The sequence below is a fragment of the Magnolia sinica genome, chromosome 8, assembly GCF_029962835.1.
Source record: "Magnolia sinica isolate HGM2019 chromosome 8, MsV1, whole genome shotgun sequence".
Classification (NCBI taxonomy): domain Eukaryota; kingdom Viridiplantae; phylum Streptophyta; class Magnoliopsida; order Magnoliales; family Magnoliaceae; genus Magnolia; species Magnolia sinica.
This window is the reverse complement of record NC_080580.1, coordinates 29,388,610-29,412,190: the sequence shown is the minus strand read 5'-3', so window position 1 is coordinate 29,412,190 and position 23,581 is coordinate 29,388,610. Positions and strand designations below refer to the sequence as shown.

The following is a 23,581-nucleotide window of genomic DNA, read 5'->3' as shown; positions in this document are numbered from 1 at the left end:
ATACTCTCAAGTTGTGTTGGACCAACTGATGATATGCACGTGGAATCCAAACCGTGCATTGATGTCTATCCTCATTTTGACCGTACATCTCAATAATCACTCCTATCCACAGCTCAGGTGGGCCATATCACAGCTTGAGGTTATGGTTATTACCATACAATGGGTCATGGTCCAAAAATCATTTTCATGATCTAATTTTGTCGAAAACTGAACCGTTGTGATAGTTGAACGCCATTTTGAAAATGGTAGTGATTTATCCTTGTAATGATATACCGGCCTGCTTTTTAGAGATCATATCCGTACACTAGGGATTGCCTGACGAGTGACTCTGATCTTACACACATGTGCCTTGATTCCACGTGTGAGGCCAGTCGAGGGAATACACTGGCATTTCTCAATTAATTAGCTGACCATAGCAACCATAGAAATGATAAAGCACTGGCCCACAACCTTACCTCATTTCTCTTCTCTGCTTCGATCCACGCCCTTGCCCTCTCTCTCTCTCTCTCTCTCTCTCTCTCTCTCTCTCTGCTCCGATCCACGCCCTCGATCCATTCTCTCTCTCTCTCTCTCTCTCTCTCTCTCTCTCTCTCTCGATTGTAAGAAGGAGAGCTGCTAGAAGACCTTCTTATCATTCAGATCCAGATCCAAATCAGTTCAAGGAGGTAAGCTCGATTCTTTTCATTTCGCTGCTTCTGCTCCTTTTCTCTCGATCTCAGATTTCCCGAAAAAGAACTAAAACCCTAGTCTCTGCGCCTTTTCTCTCGATCTCTCCTTCCATTTTTCTGACGATTTCCGATCTTTAATCGAGAGATTCATACACGGAAAGCTCGTAGATGCGAAAATACGTGTCTTCTGAACTCAGAATCTTCAAACGGTTGAAATAGAAGCAGATTCAGCTGCGGAAGCTCTTAGTTGTGAAGATCTGTGATTTCCGCGGCCTAGATCTTTGATCGATGATATAGAAGCTGTGTTCACCTTATCGGAAGGGATATTAATCGATCTGTGCTTCTTTTTTTTTTTTTTTTTCTCCTGATCGAGACATGTCGATTTTAGAAGATCTGCGATTTTCTGAGATTCTGATCGTCGATTTTTTAAGTGGGAGAGATCTCCTGTTTTTTGCTGTGTTCTTTCAGATATAGGGATTTTACTCGAAAGAAAGCTTTTGCACGCATCAGCGGCTCAGATATCCTCTTTCGAGGTCAAGATCTTTGATCTGATGCGATTGGAGTGATTGCAACTTCTGCCTTGAGCAATTTACATTCTCGTCCTGCATTTGGAGGTAACGTTGGAGGAGCCAAAGTTTTGGACTGGGGAGAAGGCCCAAGACGAGTTGAAGGTAACCGAATTTGAAGGAATTGTTTGCTTCTGAGTCCTTGCTATCTGCAATAATCTAGAAATATTTAAATTTCTGTGTTATCTTATTTTGCATGTTTACAATAAATGGTTGAGTTGTACTAGTTTTTTGTGAATGGGTTTTCTTTTGTTATTTCCTCCTATGATTGTGCCTTTTCATTTCACAAAATGCTGCATCTAGCATTAAATCATGGTAGTGAATGCAGCTCATCCGACTTCTTCATCATCTTATGATTAGAGAAAATTGATATTGGTTGTCATGTAATCCAGAAACCTTTAAAATGTAATGATGGCTACTTAACTTATTTGCTAGTTAACATGAGAGTATACACTAAAAGATATTTCTAATTTGTTTGTTGTCCTACTATCAACTGCAACTTACCAAGATGAACAACAACAACAACAACAATAATATTATTATTATTAAGGTATAAAGAAATCACCACTCTGGCTGCTAGCAGCACCCTTCCATTTCTACTTTTGGTTACACACTAGTGCCATTTTGTGCTACAGAATTCTTTTAAATTACAGATTTTGTGAAATGATTCTATTGAATTGCACTGTTTCTATTCATTACAAACCCTTGTGAACGGTTTAAATTACAGAATTCTTTATGCTCCTCTTAGTAGTGCTTCTAACCCTGTTTTAACAATGGCTTAGTATTTGATTTTTTACTGACAAATTTACTTAAATATACAGTTTGCAGGTTCAGACTAGAGCCATTTCTTTGTAAAGGTATATTTGCTCAAGGGAGGATATCTTAAACTATGCTACCAAGTTGCTAAAGGCAGAGCTCCCTCTTTCTGTGAGGCTTCTTGATATGTAGATTGTTTGCATGTTATGCATATTAATCATGGGATGTTACAAGGATTCATATGAAATAGAGTAGCAGTGCTTAGGTGTCCTGTTTTTATTGATTGAGAATTGCAATCTCATTGGCCTAGAGTCTTTTGATGCTCTTAAGTGTTCTTATGAGTGAGTACTGCTTCTCTTAGCAATTCTATAGTTTTAAGGATTTCTTGAAACTTATAATGGAGGGATTAGTTACTGTCTAGTATTAATGGGGTGATTTTGGATGTATGTTGTTCCATATTTATGTTTTCATAGCTTACAATATGTGTGAGGTATTATCTGATGCCGACTGAACAAAGTGACCATATTGTTCGGCACAATAGCGATATAGGTGCACCTTTCTGTAATTTAGATTGCTCATCTGGTTGGCCATCGTGCAAGCTAATGTTCAAAAATCTCCTTTTCCTTGCAATTCTAAACTTTTTTCCCATTGATGGGCTGCAAAGACAGTTTACCTATGGCTCACTTTCAATGGGGAAACAATTCCACTGATCATATAGGAAAGTTTTTCCAATTGGGGAGATTTTTTTGGGGCACACCCCATTCACAATATGTTCCACAAGATGAAATGGCCTGAGTCATGGAAAGTTGGGCCCACCTGCACTGTTTCTTGCTGACAAAAGAAACTTCCATTTAACTCAGTCAAGCTTTCTATCATAATCATCATCATAACCTTTTTCCAACTATTTGTGGTCCCCTTTACAGTTCTTACTTCGCCAATTGTTCCTAAGGCCCTGTCCTTGGGCCATATCATTGAGGTTCATATAGTTCCTCTTCTTATTTTATACTCATTGTCAGATATTTCTCATATTATTTATGTGAAGTATATCATTTCGTGATTTAGATAATGCTGCTTGTTTATTTTGTGTCCAATTTGACAGAGTTGTTGTTTTGCCTTCTATTTTTTAAGGTCTGCAAAGTGGCTTCCATTCCAGGTGAGACCAAGGTGTGGCAGTACATAACACTGACGAAGCGTATCTTTTTTATCGACTGTCCTGGAGTTGTTTATCACAACAAGGACACTGAAACGGATATTGTACTTAAGGGTGTGGTATGTACTCACTGCTTGCACTTTTCTGTAGAAGTTAATTCTTAGATCTTGTTTGGATGACAAACCAGAAATTAGTTCTGAAAATCGTGTTACGCGAAACTGCAGTTCATCAAAACTCATTTTATCAGAAGATACTGTTTGGAAGACAAGTGTCCGTTTCTTTGTTTTTTCTCATAATGTTTGTCGGATGTCAATGTCTGAAAAATCATTTTATCAAAAGTCAATGCACCATAATGCAGTTAGCAACTTCACTACATAAATGCATTGTGTCACCGAACTCTGATTGGAGGATAGGATCTTCCAATATGACAATCTAGATCATACAAATAACTTTACCGATTGTGCTTTGAGCATAAAACAGAATTTCACCAACCACATGAAAGTAATCATTTGATTTTGCCATGGAATTTGAACTATTCACTGTTAACCATCCATTTGATAACCATCAATCAGATGATTATCTTTGATTTATTAATGTGATTTTTGAAATGATAAATAGCCATGCATGAGTGCCACATTTGAGGAAGATGACTCACTAAACTACCATTTTCAAGATGTTTGTGAGCTCTGACATGTATGCAGACTCCTTTGATAGTTAACTGCAATTTTAAGAAAATGGTGGTAACTCTTCCAACATACACATGTCACGGTTATATGACAATCCAAGCTGTCCAATTGCTTGCCCAATTGTGTTTGGAGCATAAATTTACACAAGTAACCACATATCCGGGCCATCCTAATTGCTGGCCCAACTAATGTTTCAATTTGGCCCTTTGGAATTTGAGCCAATTGCTGTTTGACTTTTAACCATCAAATGGATGGTTAGGATTGGTTGATTAGTGGGAATTTTGTCATATGGTCCATTCACAATGTGCCCCAAAATTTTGATGGTTTTTTGGATAGCCTTACATGAGTGCTACATGTAAAGAGGATGAATCACCACCTTTTTCAAAATGGGTGGGGGCTATCATGTTAATGCTGCTCTTAAAATGCAAGCGTGCTTGGTTGCCTGATTACAGTGATAGTGTGGCAGGGTGTGATAATAGATGCATGAGCATTAACAAATAGCATGACTCATATGTGGTTAACTTAAACTGAACCATCTAAATCGTGGGTGCTTGTTTAGATATCTTGTGAACTGAAAACAATACCAATTTAAAGTTCGTATCTTGCTGATTGGTGGAGAATTCCCGAGAAGTTTTTGGTCTTATAAAGAAGCTGAATATTGTCTCTGACACCAAGAAGAGAGCAAAAACAACATCATGCAGATGCTTTTCCTTTGGCTGTTTCTTTTCTTCCATCATGTTGAATGTACCTTACCATCAATCATTGTTTCTCATGGTTTGTTTTTCAAATGTTTGCAGCTTTCTTTGATACACTGGTCACTGGAGGAAACAGCAATAGCTCTTCGAAGGTGAATGAATCTGTACCTTGTGAATTTGCATATTGAAATTTCAAACTAAATACCCCTAAAAAATATTCAAACTTCAAACTAAATACCCCTAAAAAAATTCATACTTCAAACTAAATGCTCAAGGAGATGCCTTTTCTCTTCTGAGAAATTGAAACTACAATATCAGAATTCAAAGGTGGCCTCTGTTTTATGGATTACAAAAAATTTCAGATAGACTGGTGTTTACATCCTTTCCTAATTTAGATAGAAGTATGTAATTGAAGTCAAGTTCATCTATAGAGTTCATTTTGTAGAGCAGGTTGATCATCATTCACTCCATTACCACTTTGTGGAGAAGTTGGTGATTGTAACTTCTTCTTTATCCTCTGTTGGAACCCCAAACTAATGCCTGCTACTGTTGGTAGTTTTTTTAAACTGCATATCCTTGCCCTGGCCCATTCCACCTCTAACAGTACATGCGGCATAGGCCATCAGGTGCCCAAGAATCAACCCAACATAGTTTTGTGATCCCTTCATTTTTTGTAGTTCACCATCATTGAATAGTTGGTCCTTTGTTTTTCTTCAGGTCAAGTCATATTTATGTGTTTGACACACAAAAGAATCCAAGAGCTGACTCTCTTTTGCATGCTGAGATCAATCCAAGGCCATGACAATGCCAAGAACAACCACCTAGTGACTTCTCTATTATTCAGTTCCGGTTTCTGGAGCAACTACTTGTCGTCCATGGGCACTGGTGCTATAAGAGGATTACCCAAATGGTGAGAACTAAAGAATCCCTAACACTAGATGGGCCCCTTCATGTTAGGTCTAGATCCCAAATGCAGCCTGACCACGACACTTCCAGATGGAATGTGGGGTCCACCGTGTTGTAAATATACCATCTAGCCCTCTCATCTGGTGAGAGGCATAGGATGAAGGCGCACCCATGAAATACAGGCCATTCCAGAACTCAGGTCAACCACACCATGTGAATATATATGTTTTAGGCAAGATTCTATATTGCTGCCTGTGGTATGTCTCACCTTTGTATCTAGATGATTCTTGGTATGTATGGTTGGAAAATCATCTACTTCATTCAATGGAATAACATCCCAAGCTTGATTCTGCAAATCTTATCTTGTTATATACTATTGATCATTGATTTATTTATTTTTTTAATTTTTTTTTTCCCTTTAGGGAACTTTCACTTTATGCCGGGTCATCAAGAGAAATGATCTAGGACAGAGAACCATCTATCTTCAGGGAGAATCCAAATCCAAGAGGAGCATTTCTTCTTCCATGGATGACCTCACTCCAAGATTCTCAACAAATGTCTTAAGAACCTCTGAAGAAAGTGCATCTCAAGCAAGAACTATGTTAAATGGAAGTACTGATTCAACACTGATCAGTTCAAGTTCTGAAGTTAGTACTGGGATAGAGCTACAGCCAACCATGACCGAGATTGATCAAACAAGCCCCTTGTTCTTGAGCTATCTAGCTTCAGACACTCTGAAGGTATCACATGCATAGGACATAAGGGAATTTTTCAAAATTTGTTGTTTTAGCTTTCTACATCAAAGTGGAATTCTTGAATAGCCCAAATAAATAAATAAATAAATAAGTAAAATAATTAGTGAATACTTAGGATTATTTCGCTTACTTTGGCCACAAATCACCAGGAAAAACGCTCACAGGGATTACCGAGCCCCACGCAGCCGACATAAAATGACTTGTTCGATTTCCTTCCAGAATTTGACTTTATTTTGGTTAGTAAATCTGTCTCTTGCCTTTTTCTCTGTCTCGCTTCTTTCAAGTTGTTATCTTTTTACTTGCTCTTCAACCTTGATCAATTTATTGATTTGTGCGTACGTTATATTCCTGGCACTAAATGAACAAAATTAATGGTTTAACTTGGTAACCCAGATGATTCTGATATTTACTTTCCAAAAACATTGTCTTGGTTAGATTGGCTAACCTACCCAAGAATATCATGTGGTGATGTTTGTACTTAAAGAAAACAATTTGAAGTAATTCAATGTTGTTGGCAGTTAATGTCAGATGGAGAGATCCTGCATGCTGCTTCTTTTCACGAGTTACTGGACACAAGTAGAGAATTTCAAGACCTGGTCAATGCACACAAAGGCACTGTTGGTTCTGAAAGGCTCGCTGAGGTCGTTTCTCCCTCGAGATGTGAAACTGCCAAAAGAGAGATTAAGAAAGCGTCTACTGTGAAACAACAGAAAACAGATAATTCACCAGCAGTAGATCAGCTAATTAAAGAAGAGGAGAGAGAAACTGGAGATACTGGTCTGAAGCCATACTTAACAATACCTGAATCAGAGCAAAGGCTACTTGTATTTCTCCTTGGCAGGCCTATGCCATCTCATGTTTGTGGCTGGACAGATTACACAAAACTCTTGGATGGCTGCTATCAAATCACACAAACTCAGGAAGAAAATGCCGCCTCTCTTATATTTAAATAGAAGTCTCTAATGTTTCTCTGTTTGTTTTGAGTTTTCAAGTCTCTTGGACTGAGGGAGAAAACCAATCTCTGTTTTTCCTCTTTCTTTTTCTTTTCTTTCTGTTTTTTCATGTTTTATGGATTGGGATTCCAAGTCTATTTGACTGAGAATTGAAGACTCTTTCAGGGTTTTCTTGGGTTATATTTGAGAGGAAAAACCCATTAAAATATTGTAGCTAATGTTGTGGATCTGACTGACTATGCGCAGGTTTATGAATAGGTTAAAATAAATGATTTAGCCTCAGTTGTTGAGAACTGAGGTTAAAAAGTGAATTTAGCCTCAGTTGTTGTCAACAAAGGCTAAATTCATCTTTAGTCTCAGTTTTGCCTCAGTTACCTAAACTGAGACAACAACTCCCGTGGCTAAAGGCTTTAGCCTCGGTCGTTGAGAACCGAGATTAAAAATAGATTTAGTTTCAATTGGAGGCAACTGAGGCTAAAATTTGGATTTAGTCTTGGTTGAAAACAATGGAGGCCAAAATATTTTGATTTGGCCTCATTTCGAGAAAACTGAAGCTAAAAAGGTTCTTTTAGCTTCACTTGAAGAACTAAGGCTAAAAGTCATTTTAGCCTCAGTTGCTAAAACTGAGGCTAAAGCCTTTAGCCACAGCGGTTTCAACCTCGGTTTGGATAACTGAGGCTAAAGGCTTTAGCCTCAGTTTTTAACCTTTTTAGCCACAGTTTTGTACCGAGGCTAAAGCCCCCTTTTCTTGTAGTGCCGTAGGGCTTTAGAAGTTGTGTCCAACATGAAAAATGCTTAGAATAATTAAGAGAATAACGTGGTTAAGCCACTTAAGACACTTACTATAAAAAGTAAATTTACTATTTATAGTAAGTTACGAATTTTAGGGAGTTTTACTTATAGTTTGCTTCTGATTTCTCTCTTATTACTTGGTATCCCTATTTAAAGGGTTGTGAACTCGTTTATTTCATTCATCAATCAATTTACAAATTTTCATGACTATTTCTAATTTCTTACTTTTTCCTCATGGATTCGAGAAATCTCTGTGAGGAGTCCAGAGAGACTTCGTGGATTTGAAGTAGCTTTCCTTGAGGAAGATGGTGATCGACTTCATCACGTTCATCCCTGCATCAGTTGTGCACGCCAGATTCACGAGATTCCAATTGATCGCAGTCAAAAAGTCCCGTTTACTTTTGTTTTTATTATAAATAGTAAGTTTTAGTTCGAGTATAACTCTTGATCGTTTGAGTTGTAGAAGTGGTGCCCAACATAAAAAGGGCTTAGAAAAGTAAGGAGAATAACATGGTTGGGCTAAATTGGATACTTACTATTTTTGGCTGAAAACCATAAAGTCTAGCAGGAATAGAGTCTATAAATAGTAAGTTTACTATTTATAGTTAGTTAATTTTTTAGGGTGTTTGAGTTGGAGTCCAAGTCTAAAACTCCGTCCTGGGGTTGAGCTTATTATATTAAAGAGTTGTGATTTCTTTTTCTTTTTATTTATTATTTATTATTATTATTTTTTTAATTTAATCATCAATCAAATTATTTCAAATTTATTAAGAATTATTCCTGTTTTTATTCGTCGTGGATTCGAGGAAGCTCTGAGGAGTCCAAAGAGCTCCATGGATTTGGAGTAAACTAATCCCCTGACGAAGACGGTGATCAATCTCATCACGTCCCTCCTCATCATGTCCCTCCCTGCATTATTGTCTTAACAAAAAAAACAAAGGTATTTTGGCTCTGTCAAGGTTGGTTGATTGATTCCCATGATCACAAGGTTTTCAACCAAATGAATTCACATTTGGTTTAAAATAAGGTCAGAAATTTGAGGACCAGTATTTATATATATACTTAATTATAAAGCATGAATGACTTTCGTTATATGAAAGAATGCTTCCATTGTTAACAAAACAAACTAGAAAAAGACCAAAAAATATCTACATCATACAAGAGCTGTCGTACTCCACAAAAACAGAGCTCCAAAGAACCGAAAATGCTACATCTTGACTAGATTGGAGCACATCAACTCAAGAGCCTACATCCATAAGGATAACAAATAAAGTTACCTATAGTAGGAAGCCAATGTGGGACTAAAGCCAGAACACAATAACAAACACTTAACATCAGTTGACTTAGAGAAGTATGCTAATGAAAATGTCATTATTTCCCAAGCGGTTATTAGATCTTCTAGGAGCTACACCAATTGGATTATGTGTGTAGACAGTGGCATGTGGAAGCTAATTATGCACTTTGGTGGGGTATAAAGATGGATTGTTTAGGCTCATCAAGTAGCACAGAGGAACAAGGAGAAACAAGTTTTTAAATATTTGGGTGCATCGACTATGCGGGGATGGATGTGAATTCTTTTCGTATTTCAATTTTAGACTCAAGGTTACGGGCTATTGATAAGCATAAATGCAGACAGTGTTAGTGCTTGGAATGATTTATGAGGTATTATGTTTGATGAATCACGTCACCACATGTAATATATAAAACAGTTGAAATGGCTTGTGGCTGCTACAACTGATGGGAAAATGATAGCTTGATCTTGGATTTTGGAGTTAGGGGTGTTGAAAGTCATTGTTGAGTTAATTTGCACTACAAAAATTAGCAATGCTCAACTTTCTTATATCACAAATTATTAGGGGAAATGGTATTATGAGGCCGTCCTTATGGGAAGTTCCCATGAGGTCGAGCTGTGTGGGCCCCACCGTGATGTGTTTCAAACATCAAAACTGTGCATTTTATGGGTCACCTTTAGGCTATGGGATATCCCAAAAATCAGCTGTATACAGAACTTAGGCAGGCCATACTATATAAAGCAATGTGAAGACATGCTTAAAACTTATAAAAGTACTTGGTGGGGCCCACCTGAGTTTTAGATGCAACTGAAACTTTCTTTTACCCCTCATCCAAGTGGGACACAATGGATGGTCTGGATTTATGAACCACGTCTTGGTGGCCCCAATAAATAATTATGAATTTTTTAATAGGAGAGTAACCCCTCTCAACTGTTACATGTGGTGTGGCCCACCCAAGTCATAGATTGAGTTCACTTTTAAGCCCGTGGCCCACCATGGAATGATGCTTCTGACTGATGGGGTAGATGTTTAACATACATCACGGTGGGGCCCATATAGCTTGACCTCCTGGGAACTAGGTCGACCTTTAAAAAAAAAAAAAAAAAAATTTAATTAAAGAAAGGTGGGATGATACCACCCGGGATTTATAAATAGCAAAAGATTGTACAGCTATTCGGGCAGGTCCCAACAAAAAGATTTTGGACCTCGCCTGTTATATACCAAAATCACACACTAGGCTAGTATTGGGATTAGTCTGATTAGACTAAAAGACTATCTCCTGGAAGCTGAGACAGGCCGAATCAGAGGAAGGAGAACCAGAATTAAAGGGAGCTTCCCTTCTGCCATTGACGAGGTCCATGTCAATTGGTCCTTATGCTTCCTAACCCAATGTTGTTGAGAACCAATGACCCCTGATTGATCTAGGAAGATCTGCTCGATACCTGAATAGCTTGTTTGCGCACCCTTCGCTGGCTAACCTGGCCAAGGCATCCGCCAAAAATGATGTTGAGAGGGCCACCTCAGAGTACCGTTTCCCAATTATTAAATGGACAATCTTCACAATAACATAATTCTCTTTTGCATTTGCTGTTCCAGAAATACTGTCGTGAAATTGATTAAGCATTTCATTTCTCTCTCTCTCTCTCTCTCTCTCTCTAAAGTCGAACTGAAATTCCTTTCAAGATGGGATGTATAATCAACCCTTTTTTGTTTTTTTTGGTTTTTTTGTTTTTTTTTTTTTTGTTTTTTTCTATAAAGCATGACTTTACTTCCTTTCAAGGGAAAGTATAATCCACCATGGTGTATGTGCCTTATATCCACACCGTTCATCTATTTTGAAAACTCATTTTAGGATATGATCCTGAAAATGAAGTAATCCAAATCTTAGGTGATCACACCACATCAAACAATGGCAATTGAATACCCACCATTATAACCATAATGGAGGCCACCAGGTTTATTTTCCATCCGAAATATCTGGTTGAAGGGACTAGAGAAATATCAGCATGATCGAAAACTTTTGTGGCCCATCAAAAGCTTTTAATGGTCAACCACCATGGCTTCTTGTGGTGTGGTCTACTCAAGATTTTTATCTGCGCTATTTTTGGCATAATGACCTAAAATGAGCTCTCAAAACGGATGTACGGCATGGATGTAAGGTACATACATCAAAGTGGGCCCCATAGTTAACGATGCACAAACCTTGGTGGATCCAGGGGTCACCGAAGGGGAGCCCGTGTTTCACAAGCTGCCTATAATAGGATTGTCAAGGATTCCTTTTACAAGGCAGAGTGATGAATACTCCAACGAACTGTGGGCCAACATGCAAATGTGAAACACAAACTTATTGTAAATGGAAATCCCAGTTCACTTTTGATGGACCCATCAATTTGTCAAGGATTCCATATAAGGACGAGTGATGAATACTCCAACTAACTGTGGGCCTACATGCAAATGTGATACACAACCTTCTTGTAAATGAAAATCCCAGTTCACTTTTGATGGATGTATCAATTTGTCAAGGATTCCATATAAGGATGAGTGATGAATACTCCAACTAGCTGTGGGCCTATATGCAAATGTGATACACAACCCTACTGTAAATGGAAATTCCAGTTAACTTTTGATGAACCCGTGAATTTGTCAAGGATTCATATAAGGAGTGAAGAATACTCCAACTAACCGTGGGCCTACATGCAAATGTGATACACAACCTTATTGTAAATGGAATCCCAGTTCACTTTTGATGGACCCATCAATTTGTCAAGGATTCCATATAAGGACGAGTGATGAATACTCCAACTATGGGCCTACATGCAAATGTGATGCACAACCTTATTTTAAATGAAAATCCATTCACTTTTGATGGACCCATCAATTTGTCAAGGATTCATATAAGGACGAGTGATGAATACACCAACTAACTGTGGGCCTACGTGCAAATGTGATACACAACCTTATTGTAAATGGAAATCCCAGTTCACTTTTGATGGACCCATCAATTTGACAAAGATTCCATATAAGGACGAGTGATGAATACTCCAACTATGGGCCTACATGCAAATGTGATGCACAACCTTATTGTAAATGAAAATCCATTCACTTTTGATGGACCCATCTTTAACAATCTCAACTTAGCCAACAAACAAACAGTAGCTACTTGATGGACAATAAAATTGATGGTGGGCTCCGCATGATAGAAAGTGGATATTGAAGATGGCCTCACATGATGGGAAATAAAATTGATGGTGGGCTCCACATGGTAGTCGGCCTTTTTCTTTTTCTGTAAAGTAAACCTTACTTCCTTTCAAGATTGAGAGACCATGGTGTATGTGCCCACTGCACTGTTTATTTGACATCCATTCTGTTGATTATGTAGTACAGACCTAAATGAAGGGAGAAAACAAAGATCAGCTTGGTCCAAAACTTTTTGGGATCCAAAACTTTTATAGCCCAAAAAGTTTTAAATGGTCGACATTCAATCAACACTGTTTCCTATAATATGGTCCACTTGAGATTGGGATATACTTCTTTTTTGGGCTCAGAACATAAATTTATCTAGAAAAATAGATGGACAACAGGCATGGCGAAACACATACATCAAGGTGGGCCCCGCAAAGCACTGACCACTAGCCATTGGCTAGTGGCAGGAGAGTAGCCAATCCGTTTCCATGAAAAATAACAGATCTAGAGATCAAGTGGACCACGTTGCAAAAAGTAGCGGAGGATTGGACGTCTACTAATCCGTTTTGGAGTCACTGAAGTTTTGGAGCAATATGATATTTGTTTTCCACTTCATCCAGATCTGTGTAATTATATGAACAGATTGGATGGGAAATAAACTTTATGGTGGGCCCAATAAATGTTTTAATGGTGAGAATCATTGCCTCCACTGCTATTTATGGTGTCCACTTGAGATCTGGATATGATTTATTTTTGAGCTCATGCTCTAAAATTATCTTGCCAAATGGATGTAGGGTGTGGATATAATAAATACATCATTATGGGTGCTATGCAATTTTGATCTCCTTTGGACCTGTTGAACAGCCGAGCTCGAGGGGCGTCAGCACACATCGTCCCATCGGCACCTACACACACCAGATGGGTCGGTGGGGTGTGGTACACCAGCCAGTATGCTTCCACCTCGTCCAATATTGTTTTTTTAAGCTCATTTTAGGCCATGGGGCCAAAAATTAAACGGCTCCAAGACTTAAGTGATATTAAGGCTGTTATCTTAAAATGGAGGCACACATAAGCCTCAAGTCAACCACATGATAAAAAGTAGTGGGATTGAACTCGTATCATTGAAAACTTCCTAAGGCCAACCCCGATGCTTATTTTCCATCCAACCTGTTGGTAAGTTCACCTCGACATGGATGAAGGGAAAACATAAATCAGCTTGATTCAAAACTTTTATGGCCCTTAAAACTTTCAATCCCAACTTCTTCCTGTGGTGTGGTCCATTGAAGCCTTCAATCTACCTCCTTTTTCAAGTCATGCCATAAAATAATATTTTAAAATGGATGGACGGCTTACATAAAATACATAATTAAAGTGGACCGACATAGCCCCTGACATGACAGACGGTCTCTCTCTAGGAACTGGTGGGGTAGTACCGCATAGGCGTGGCCCTTTTTGGACTTGGAATCATCCGATCATAGTTGGTTACTCGACTCCTTAGCTCGAATCCACTCTATATATTTGTCTCCCCTCACTCTGGCTTTCCTGCATTCGCAAACTCTACAATGGAGTTCCCTCCTATGAGCCTATGGGCATTTTGGTCATTTCTCCTTCTCTCTTCCATTCACCTTCAATGTTTCTTCGGATCTCCCTCTCACTTCTCCAACGAAACTGATCGCGTTGCTCTGCTCCACTTGAAACACCTGATGACCGACGATCCTCTCCGTTCCTTGAGCTCTTGGAATCATACTCTCCACTTCTGTAACTGGCAAGGAGTTACATGCGGTGGTCACCGCCATCCTCAAAGGGTCACCGCCTTGAACCTCACTGGCCATAACTTAGTGGGGCCCATATCTCCCTTCATAGGGAATCTCACCTTCCTCAGGATAATCGATCTCTCAGCCAACAACTTCCACGACACAGTTCCTGAAGAGATTGGCCGTTTGTTCCGCTTGCGGTATCTCAATCTGAATAATAACACGTTCAGCCGAGAAATTCCAGCAAATCTGATCAACTGTTCGGATCTCCAAGTCCTTCGTCTTTTCGGAAATCGGCTGGCTGGGAGGATTCCGACTGAGCTTGGCTCTCTGACCAAGCTCACCAGATTGTCCCTCGGTCACAACAATCTTACAGGAAGCATCCCACCTTCACTTGGAAACCTTTCGTCTCTCACTTTCCTTTTTCTCTCAATAAACAGTCTGGAGGGCAGGATCCCTGGTGAGCTCAGCCGTCTGGTAAGCTTAGAGGTGCTTGCAATTTTTTCCAATACACTCTCAGGTAGGATTCCTCCCTCGCTGTACAATCTGTCCTCCATTAAGATTTTGGACGTGGGAAGCAACAGATTGCATGGAAATCTTCCACCTAACTTAGGCCTCACTCTTCATAATCTACAAAACCTATATGCCGGATCAAACCAATTCACAGGACCAATACCAATTTCATTATCCAATGCTTCGGGACTTGTAGTTATTGAACTTTGTAACAATAGTTTTAGTGGATCTGTGCCTCTGAATTTTGGAAGCCTCAAGGGTCTCTCCCAATTACGTTTGTGGGGCAATGAACTTGGAATTGGGAAAGCAAGTGACTTGAGTTTTCTCATTTCTTTAACCAATCGCAGTAGTTTACGAGTGTTGCAGCTAGGCATAAATAATCTCAGTGGTGCGTTGCCTGACTCCATGGCTAATCTTTCGACCCAACTGACATGTTTAAGTTTGACAAATAACAGGATATTCGGTAGCATTCCATCTGGGATTCAGAATCTTATCGGCTTAACAGTACTGGATATGGGGTATAACTTTCTGACCGGTACAATTCCCATTGGCTTTGGGAAGCTTAACAAGGTGGAGAAGCTTGTCTTGACTGGAAATGAATTATCTGGGCACATTCCGTCTTCCTTAGTAAACATCTCCCGATTATACCAACTTTATTTAGATGGAAACAAGCTAACTGGGAGGGTGCCTTCAAGTCTTGGAAATTGTACGTACATGCAGTTCATATACCTTGATAATAATAATCTTAGTGGTAGCTTACCCAAACAACTTTTCAGCTTTCCCTCTTTAATTGAACTCCAGCTCACAAAAAACTCTTTTACCGGTAATCTGCCATTGGAAGTCGGTTACTTGAAAACTCTCTCGTTATTGTATGTTTCAAATAACGATTTATCAGGCGAAATTCCAGTCTCGCTAGGCAATTGTTTAAGCCTTGAGTATCTCAGGTTGGATGGGAACTTCTTTCAAGGTCCAATTCCATCAACATTTACTACTCTAAGAGGCCTTCAATCCCTGGATCTTTCACGCAACAACTTGTCTGGAAAGATTCCACGGTACCTGGAGAACCTTTCTGCCTTGCAGTATCTAAATCTATCTTTCAATAATTTCGAGGGTGAATTACCAAAACAAGGGGTCTTTAGAAATGCCAGTGAAGTTTCAGTACTCAGAAATAGTAAGCTTTGTGGTGGTATTCCACAATTGCAATTGCCTCCATGCTCTGGCCAATCTTCCAAGAAACAGGGGATGTCTCGTGCTTCAAAAGTAAAATTCTCCATAATTGGTGTTGTCCTGTGTCTTCTTTCATTATCTTGTTTCATTACCATTCTTTATCGGGTCAGAAAGTCGAGAAAGAAACCTTCTGCTTTGCCTTCTGCCCAGGATCCTTTTGTCAATGTGTCTTATGCGGAGATCTTTAAAGCAACAGATGGGTTCTCTTCTGCTAATTTGGTCGGCACCGGAAGTTTTGGTGCTGTATATAAAGGGTTTCTAGATTGTGTTGGAACTATGGTGGCAATGAAGGTCTTCAACCTTCAACGACAGGGAGCTCTGAGGAGCTTTATGGCCGAATGCGAAGCTTTGAGAAACATTAGGCATCGGAATCTTGTTAAGATCTTTACTTGTTGCTCAAGCATTGATTTTAAAGGCAATGATTTTAAAGCTCTAGTTTATGAGTACATGGCAAACGGAAGTCTAGAGAAGTGGTTGCACGGAGATGGTCATGGTCAGCTGAAAAGGAACTTGAAGTTTACTCAAAGGCTAAACGTAGCTATAGATGTGACTTCTGCGTTGGATTATCTGCATAATCATTGTCAAACATCACTCGTACATCGAGATGTAAAACCGAGCAATATTCTTCTTGATGATGACATGACTGCTCGTGTGGGTGATTTCGGGCTAGCCAGGTTCTTATCTGAAGTTGCGCACACTGGTTCGATTGGAATGAAGGGATCTATTGGGTATATCCCTCCAGGTAACATTATTTTATTTTCCTTGCACACACATGCACATACATACACTCTGATTGCTTGTTGGAGACCCAATGTGAAATCAAAGTAGGGTGGGCTCAGGTGGGCCTCACCATGGTGGGTACGTGAAATCAACTTCAACCAATAGATATGTCTGACCATGTTAGGCCCAAGACTCAACAATCAGACTGGTCTATGATTTAGGTGGGCTGTACCAAAGAAAACATTTGGGGAGAGGGATGCTTGATTTTGACATGGCCCACTGTGAAATCCACTCTAAATATTAGATGTGTCCTCCTGATTTAGGTCTAAGGAAAAAAAAAATCAAATTGACCTGCGACTCAAGTAGGCTAAAAGTTGGAAGAGATTCCACCCTTGATTTTTACAAGGCCCATTATGATGATATGAAATCCCTTTTAATCATTAGATGGCATATTAAAATTGGGCCTGTAGACCAAAATATAGGCCCATCTGTGATTTAGGTGGGCAATGCAAAGGCAGGATAGTTTGGAGCGTGAGTGTTGCACATACAGTATGCTGTTTCCAATCATATAATACACTTGAATAACGGATGATGCTGATTTTTGGACCTTGGGCTTAAAATGAGGTGACCCACCTAATGGTCAAGTGGATTTCACTTAAACATCATGATAAGGCCCACAGGAGCTACCAACTCCTTTACTCTGGTGGGACCATCACTCTCTCTGTAAACCACAAATATATTTCACCCATTAGATAACTTCCAACCTTTCATGTACTTGCAACATCCAATCCGTGCAATAGGTTAGTCCATTCCGATTTTTGAGTATATCCTTGTGAAAAAATAAGCTACATCTACTAATTGAGCAGGTCTGTTTATCAATGGCGAGATATATATAGTTTTCTAGATATGATCCACCTAATGAATGGATGGAGCTGATTTTTGCATCAAGTGATCATCATGGGTGTGCCCAACCTATTGTGGTTGGAAATCGCATTCACTTAAGAGGTGGAAGTTATTCGTGGTGGAGCATAACTTGTCCTCGAACCAGATGGACTTTGAAACCTGCTGTGTCTCTATACACACCCCAAAAGGGGTAGAGACAGCTTGAAGACAACCATGCACAAAAGTAAGGCTGGTGCACTCATTAGGGTAGTCTGACTACTGCATACTTCAGGAGCATTTCACACTGCTCACATCTCTTACAAACCATGTTAGCACTATTTTGCCTGAGTTAAACTTCTTATTTTTTTATTAGTTAGGGAACTACCATAAGGCTTAACATAGTGAATATATATATGAGCAATGTTCACATAGGATGTTTGCATTTCAACTTTCATATGTTTCACATGCAATGCTTTCTTTTAAAATTTCAAACCTCATCTCTGTATCACGTGTATGGATTTCTTTTTTAATAAAAGGTGATTGTGAGTCACGACATGTGAACGTTAGACCAATGATGATGTTAGGCAAGCCACGGTCGTATTGTGAGTCAGACCATCGGCCCTGTTCCTTAATTTCGATGGTTAAGGTTGCCTGATGAGTGGACCATCCTAGTTTTTATTTAAAGTTATCTTCACCGTGCATCTCCCACCCATTGCACAGGTTGGATTTTCTACGTAAATGACATGGGCAAGGAAAAATGTTGCATGTAAACGCATGCTTACAACGTCAAATTTCTCAATTTAAAGTTGTCCGGGTTATTAGATGGATGGATTCTCTTTGTGGCACATGTACCACAATAGCACATGCAATTGTGGTACACTGTCATAAAATCCTAGCCATCCATGAGCTGGGGCCATTTCAAACATGTACTGAGATGAAATTATGCTTCCAGGTTGAATAGGAAGACCTGTGTGTTTCTAAGTTTCCAAATTTCCCCATACCTGTGGCTGATTAATGGAAATTCTACAGTATTGTCTCATATTTTTAATAGTGGATTTTACTTATTGAATGACTTAGGTTTTTATATGCCCAATCTATGACTGAGACCTGTTATTTAGGTAGGCTCTAGCAAGTGACCTGATCATTCTTGTGATAAAGTAGGCCACTCTTGTACGTTGAATGCGGGACACTGGTAAATCTTCTAATTGTCTTTTTTTGGGAGCATTTAATTGTCCTTTTTGGGGGCATCCAATATTCATGGTGGGATTATCTAAATGGATGGGTGAGATGTCATATAAACACCATAGTGGTCCCACACACAACCTAGTTAGATGTACAACTATATATGTGTACATAAATTTTCTGTGAAAACCAGCTCTAACTCATGCGAACCTTTTGAGAACATGTATGTGATGTGTGCACAAAATCCAATCCATCCAGTAGTTGAGTCACCCATCGAAACTCATGGGGCCAAAAAAGAGGTGGGCTACAAAAAAGAGGGAGGGGATGCCCAACCTTGATTTTTACCGGTGCACACCTGAGTTGGAAAATAAGGTGTTTTTCTGCTTTTGCCTAAGCCTTCATCTAAGCTAAATGAAGGTGTATAGCCTGGATTGCGTGGAATGAGGTTTGCTAAGCTATAGGTGCGTATGGGAGCCTATTACACACCATATGCATGTGTAAAAGTGGTACATGAGTGCAATCTAATCCATGAATAGGGTGGGCACAGTCAAGTACTTGACCAAGACTAGATTCAGACCTGACCTAAGCCTATATCAAAACGAAGGTACAAGGACCTGATGGACACCTGAACCCAATTTTATCTTGATCGAGGTCAAAAAATAACCTCAGGTATGAACAACTCATGTCACGTGCGGCGAGAATCAAACTTGTTGGCATCAAAATCTCATTGATTTTAAAGATTTAGATATGCCAAGAACTAGTCACACCCGGCATAAATCACACCATAATAAGGTATAAAGAAATATTTTTTGCTAATATCGTTAGTTAAGATTTGTGTTGAGATGAATAACACCATAATAAGGTATAAAGAATTCTTTTTTGACAATATCTTTAGTTAAGATATACGTTGCATAAAAATCACAACAATAACTCATGTGTTCACTTGATGGTAGAGGTGTTGAGTTCTTTCATTTTGAGTAGTAGAGTCTGGTTCAATGTAGAACTTTTTTGTAGGAATTTACAGGCACACAATTGATGTTAGAAATTTGGATACTTAGAATAACAAAAATGTCGATTACTTGTTCAAATAAATATTCATGTTCTTCTCTCTCTCTCTCTCTCTCTCTCTCTCTCTCTCTAAATTCAACCTCTGATATTATTTATATCTAAATGGCCACTTACATTCCAATATGACTGACATGTATAAATTATAGAGTATGCGATGGGCAGTAAAGCATCTACACAAGGAGATGTTTACAGCTATGGAATCCTTCTACTGGAGATGATCACCGGAAAGGGGCCAACTGATGACATGTTTAAGGACAATCTAAGCCTTCATCTTTTTGCTAAGTTGGCTTTGCCTGAACAAGTAATGGAGATTGTTGACCCACAACTGCCCGTAGAAGAAGCTGAAGTTACTCAGCACAATGAAAATCATGTCAATAGAAGAAATAGAATGCATGGCTGCTTGATTTCAATGGTCAAAATTGGTGTGTTGTGCTCTGTAGAATCTCCAAGAGAATGAATGTGGATGAGAGATGTTGTTGCAGAAATGCATGGAATCAAGGACTCGTATCTTGGGACTGGTATTCACCGAGACAAACAAGTTAGGTCGCAAATATTAGATGAAGGTTTGTCTTACCTTAGTCATTAATTATTAAGTTATTATTGATAGTAATGTTGAGAAAGATTTCAAAATAATTTTTTTTTGTTTGAATACTTTTCTAAACAACCTCTTGATATATTTAGCCTTGGCATAAGAGTGTGCTTGTATTGATAATGATTATATGAGAAGATGTGTTTCTTTTTTTTTGTTTTATCTTGTGTCGGCGAAGGGAGATTGTATCATGAATTTAATAAGGAAAAGACATCATCTTATTATTATAATAATGCTATTGGGTTACAAAGATGTTTAATCACTAAAAGAGTTGGGCACGGGATGAGTCAACTCAGTAGACTTGACTCGTTCGACTCGTTCAGACCCAACTCGACCCAAACCGAGTAGGTGAGTCGATCCACCCAATCCTAACTCAAATTGAGTTGAGTTCGGATCACCTAGTAACTCGACTCAACTCGACCCAAAATCTAACTCACTCGACTCAATCAGAAACCCAACTTGACCCGAGTTCGGGTTTATATATATATATATATATATATATATATATATATATATATATATATATATATATATAATCTAACTGACGTGTCGCACCCAACTTGACCTCTCTCCCTCCCTCCTTCCTCCTCTCCTAAGCCTGACAGCCACTCAGCTCTTCAAATAAACTAATCATGGTAAGTTTACGTTGGGGAAGACTTATATTTTATAATTTTCATCTATTATTGTGAGGGTACTGTAATTTGGGAGTTTTATGAAATTGGGATTGAGTAGGATTGAATGATAAATTAGAATGGGTCGAGTGCTGGTATTTGGCCCAAGCTGGCTCAGATGCATCCGGGTTGGTTGTGGTCATCCGGGCTGGCTCTGGTACAGCCGGGCTAGATCGAGCTAAACCATTTCTAAATCCTAAACCCTCAACCTAAACCCTAAACCCTACAAAATGGTCAAGTTGACCCGACTCAGTCATAACGGGTCAAACTCGGTTCAGGTTACTTCGGGCTAGACCCGGACTCGGATCGGGTCAGGCATGCTGGACTCAGTACCGAGTCAGATTGAGTTCGAATCATGTCTATTTCAATATCAGGTCGGTTTAAATCGACCCTGACTGGGGCCAACTCGACTCGATGCCCAACTCTAATCACAAATATATTTTATGCAAAAGTTTTAAAATGATATTTCAATCTTGAGGAATAAGTTTAGCTACTGAACTACCAACTTCCAACTTGATATTAGTCTGATGAAGCATTCATCCAATGATTCCCATTATGTTTTTGGCAGAAAAAGACAGAAAGAAAGAAAAGCAAAGGAAAAACAAAAAACTTCTAGGATCCAATGAACATTCAACTGATGAAGTTCTTTTGCCTGATGAATGTGAATCATTGCTCCATTTTCAGATGTATGTTGATTCACCACTAACAAGATGGTTAGAATTATCAAACCATGGTAGTCTTTGATGTAATGAATGGCACATATAGACTGTGCATACCAATAAGTGCAATTACAACTACTTCTCCATCTGGAAACATGGATTGATAGCCGCTTGAGAGGAATTCACTTCTTTTGTTGAAAGAAATATCAGCAGAGGTTGGCAGGGAGGGTTAGTACGGAGTGGTGTCAGAAAGCACAGGTTTACTGGGCCCACGCGCAAATAGATCCTTGTCCATTGCATGAAATCACACATTCCACATTAGTGTAGAGTATGCGCGACATGTGAGCCTTATGACAGCTGAGCCATAGTTCTTAGTTCTTGTGACTCAAAACAAGGACGTTTCACTCAGGTGAGCAAAAATGTGCAAGAAAAATGAGTGGCCTAAACAATTTTAGAAGTTTTTTTTTCTAAAGAAGAGAATTTGTTAAAATAAGAGATGTTATACACTAGAAGTAATTTTAGAAGGTCAACAGACGGATTTATAGGCCAATAACGTCCAAACTTCATGCCTACACAATGGTTAGTTTGCATCTTAGACCCTTGCATTGTATTGGCATGCGTGCATGCATGTAGATGGCAAGGCTCCAAATGCATTTGGGCATGGCATTTGCAAATCTTGGAAAGCAACCTGAGAAGAAGTTCCCAGATTTTTAATCAGTTGATGAAATTATTTATGAGATTGGATCTTAAAAATCAAGCCGTTCCACATTCAAGTAGGCCACCCCGTACAAAAGCAATAGAGAATTGCTTGTTTTACAAAACACTTAACAGTGAGTGAAATGGATCTCAAAAGTTGTGACCACGCATATGATAAAATCTTGGATCTCATCCTAATAAATTCCGTATGTCCCAACCATCAGTAAATGGAATTTTGATAGAACATTTTAGCGATTTACATTCAACTAAGAAATCAATGGTTTTGAGTCATCATTTAGCATGGCCAATCTAAAAATCCATGAATGTCAGGTGAAGTCATCTGATCATCCCTTCTAGCAGCCCTATCGGTCAACGAAAATTGACTAGCCTCATTCATAATTCTTTTATTTATTTTTTCCTTTTCTTTTCTAAGGTTTGCTAGAAAATATCTATTCACGTGCAATAGCATGCGTTTGTGCTCTAGCTGTTGAATCAGATTCTAAATAGGTGTTCTAGGTATTCTCTCTTATAATATCAAGCTGTTTCGGGCTATATTGTCCGTGGGTGATACTGATACATATGGTGTGATTTACCAGATTTAGACTACTTTAAAATCCACGACGAATAATAGCAGGAATAATTCTTAATAAATTTGAAATAATTTAATTGATGATAATAAAATAAAAAATAAAATGAAATCACAACTCTTTAATATAAATAGCTCAACCCTAGGACGGAGTTTTAGACTTACTCCAACTCAAACACCCTAAAAAATTAACTTACTATTTATAAACTCTATTCCTGCTAGACTTTTTGATTTTCAGCCAAAATAGTAAGTATCCAATTTAGCCCAATCATGTTATTCTCCTTACTTTTCTAAGCCCTTTTTATGTTGGGCACGACTTCTACAACTCAAACGATCAAGAGTTATACTCAAACTAAAACTTACTATTTATAATAAAAACAAAACTAAACGGGACTTTTTGACTGCGATCAACTGGAATCTCGTGAATCTGGCGTGCACAACTAATGCAGGGATGAACGTGATGAGGTCAATCACCGTCTTCCTCAAGGATAACTACTTCAAATCCACGAAGACTCTCTGGACTCCTCACATAGACTTCTCGAATCCATGAGGAAAAAGTAAGAAAATAGTAGTCATGAAAATTTGTAAATTGCTTGATGAATGAAATAAACGAGTTCACGACCCTTTAAATA

The 23,581-nt window shown here is 38.8% G+C and overlaps 2 protein-coding genes across 16 annotated transcripts in view; both read left to right on the top strand.

The window, feature by feature from the left end:
* The window catches only part of LOC131254194 (putative receptor-like protein kinase At3g47110), a 32,908-nt gene extending 12,667 nt beyond the window's left edge, over nt 1–20,241 (top strand). Inside the window, exon 3 of the mRNA XM_058255194.1 lies at nt 19,895–20,241. Within this exon, the coding sequence (XP_058111177.1) occupies nt 19,895–20,205 (311 nt within the window). The 3' untranslated portion in view covers nt 20,206–20,241. The remainder of the gene's footprint in view (nt 1–19,894) is intronic.
* On the top strand, nt 672–7,362 carry LOC131253167 (uncharacterized). 15 transcript variants are annotated; one of them, XM_058254045.1, is made up of 7 exons: nt 672–1,339; nt 2,063–2,161; nt 3,119–3,259; nt 4,624–4,673; nt 5,239–5,431; nt 5,850–6,167; nt 6,701–7,362. In XM_058254045.1, the coding sequence occupies exons 5-7, from the start codon at nt 5,429–5,431 to the stop codon at nt 7,133–7,135; spliced, it is 756 nt and encodes a 251-aa protein (XP_058110028.1). In that variant the 5' UTR covers nt 672–1,339; nt 2,063–2,161; nt 3,119–3,259; nt 4,624–4,673; nt 5,239–5,428; the 3' UTR covers nt 7,136–7,362. The 15 variants fall into 15 exon arrangements, 13 of the variants coding, with proteins under 13 accessions (XP_058110028.1, XP_058110025.1, XP_058110030.1 ...); XM_058254042.1 differs by having other exon boundaries at nt 4,624–5,147; XM_058254047.1 differs by having other exon boundaries at nt 2,063–2,091; nt 4,624–5,431.
* Nucleotides 20,242–23,581: the final 3,340 nt, after the last annotated feature.

Excerpts from the sequence above, each read along its gene's own strand:
- LOC131253167 (XM_058254050.1), top strand. Across the intron at positions 6,168-6,700 it reads TAGCTTCAGACACTCTGAAG|TTAATGTCAGATGGAGAGAT; the intron begins GTATCACATGCA and ends TGTTGTTGGCAG.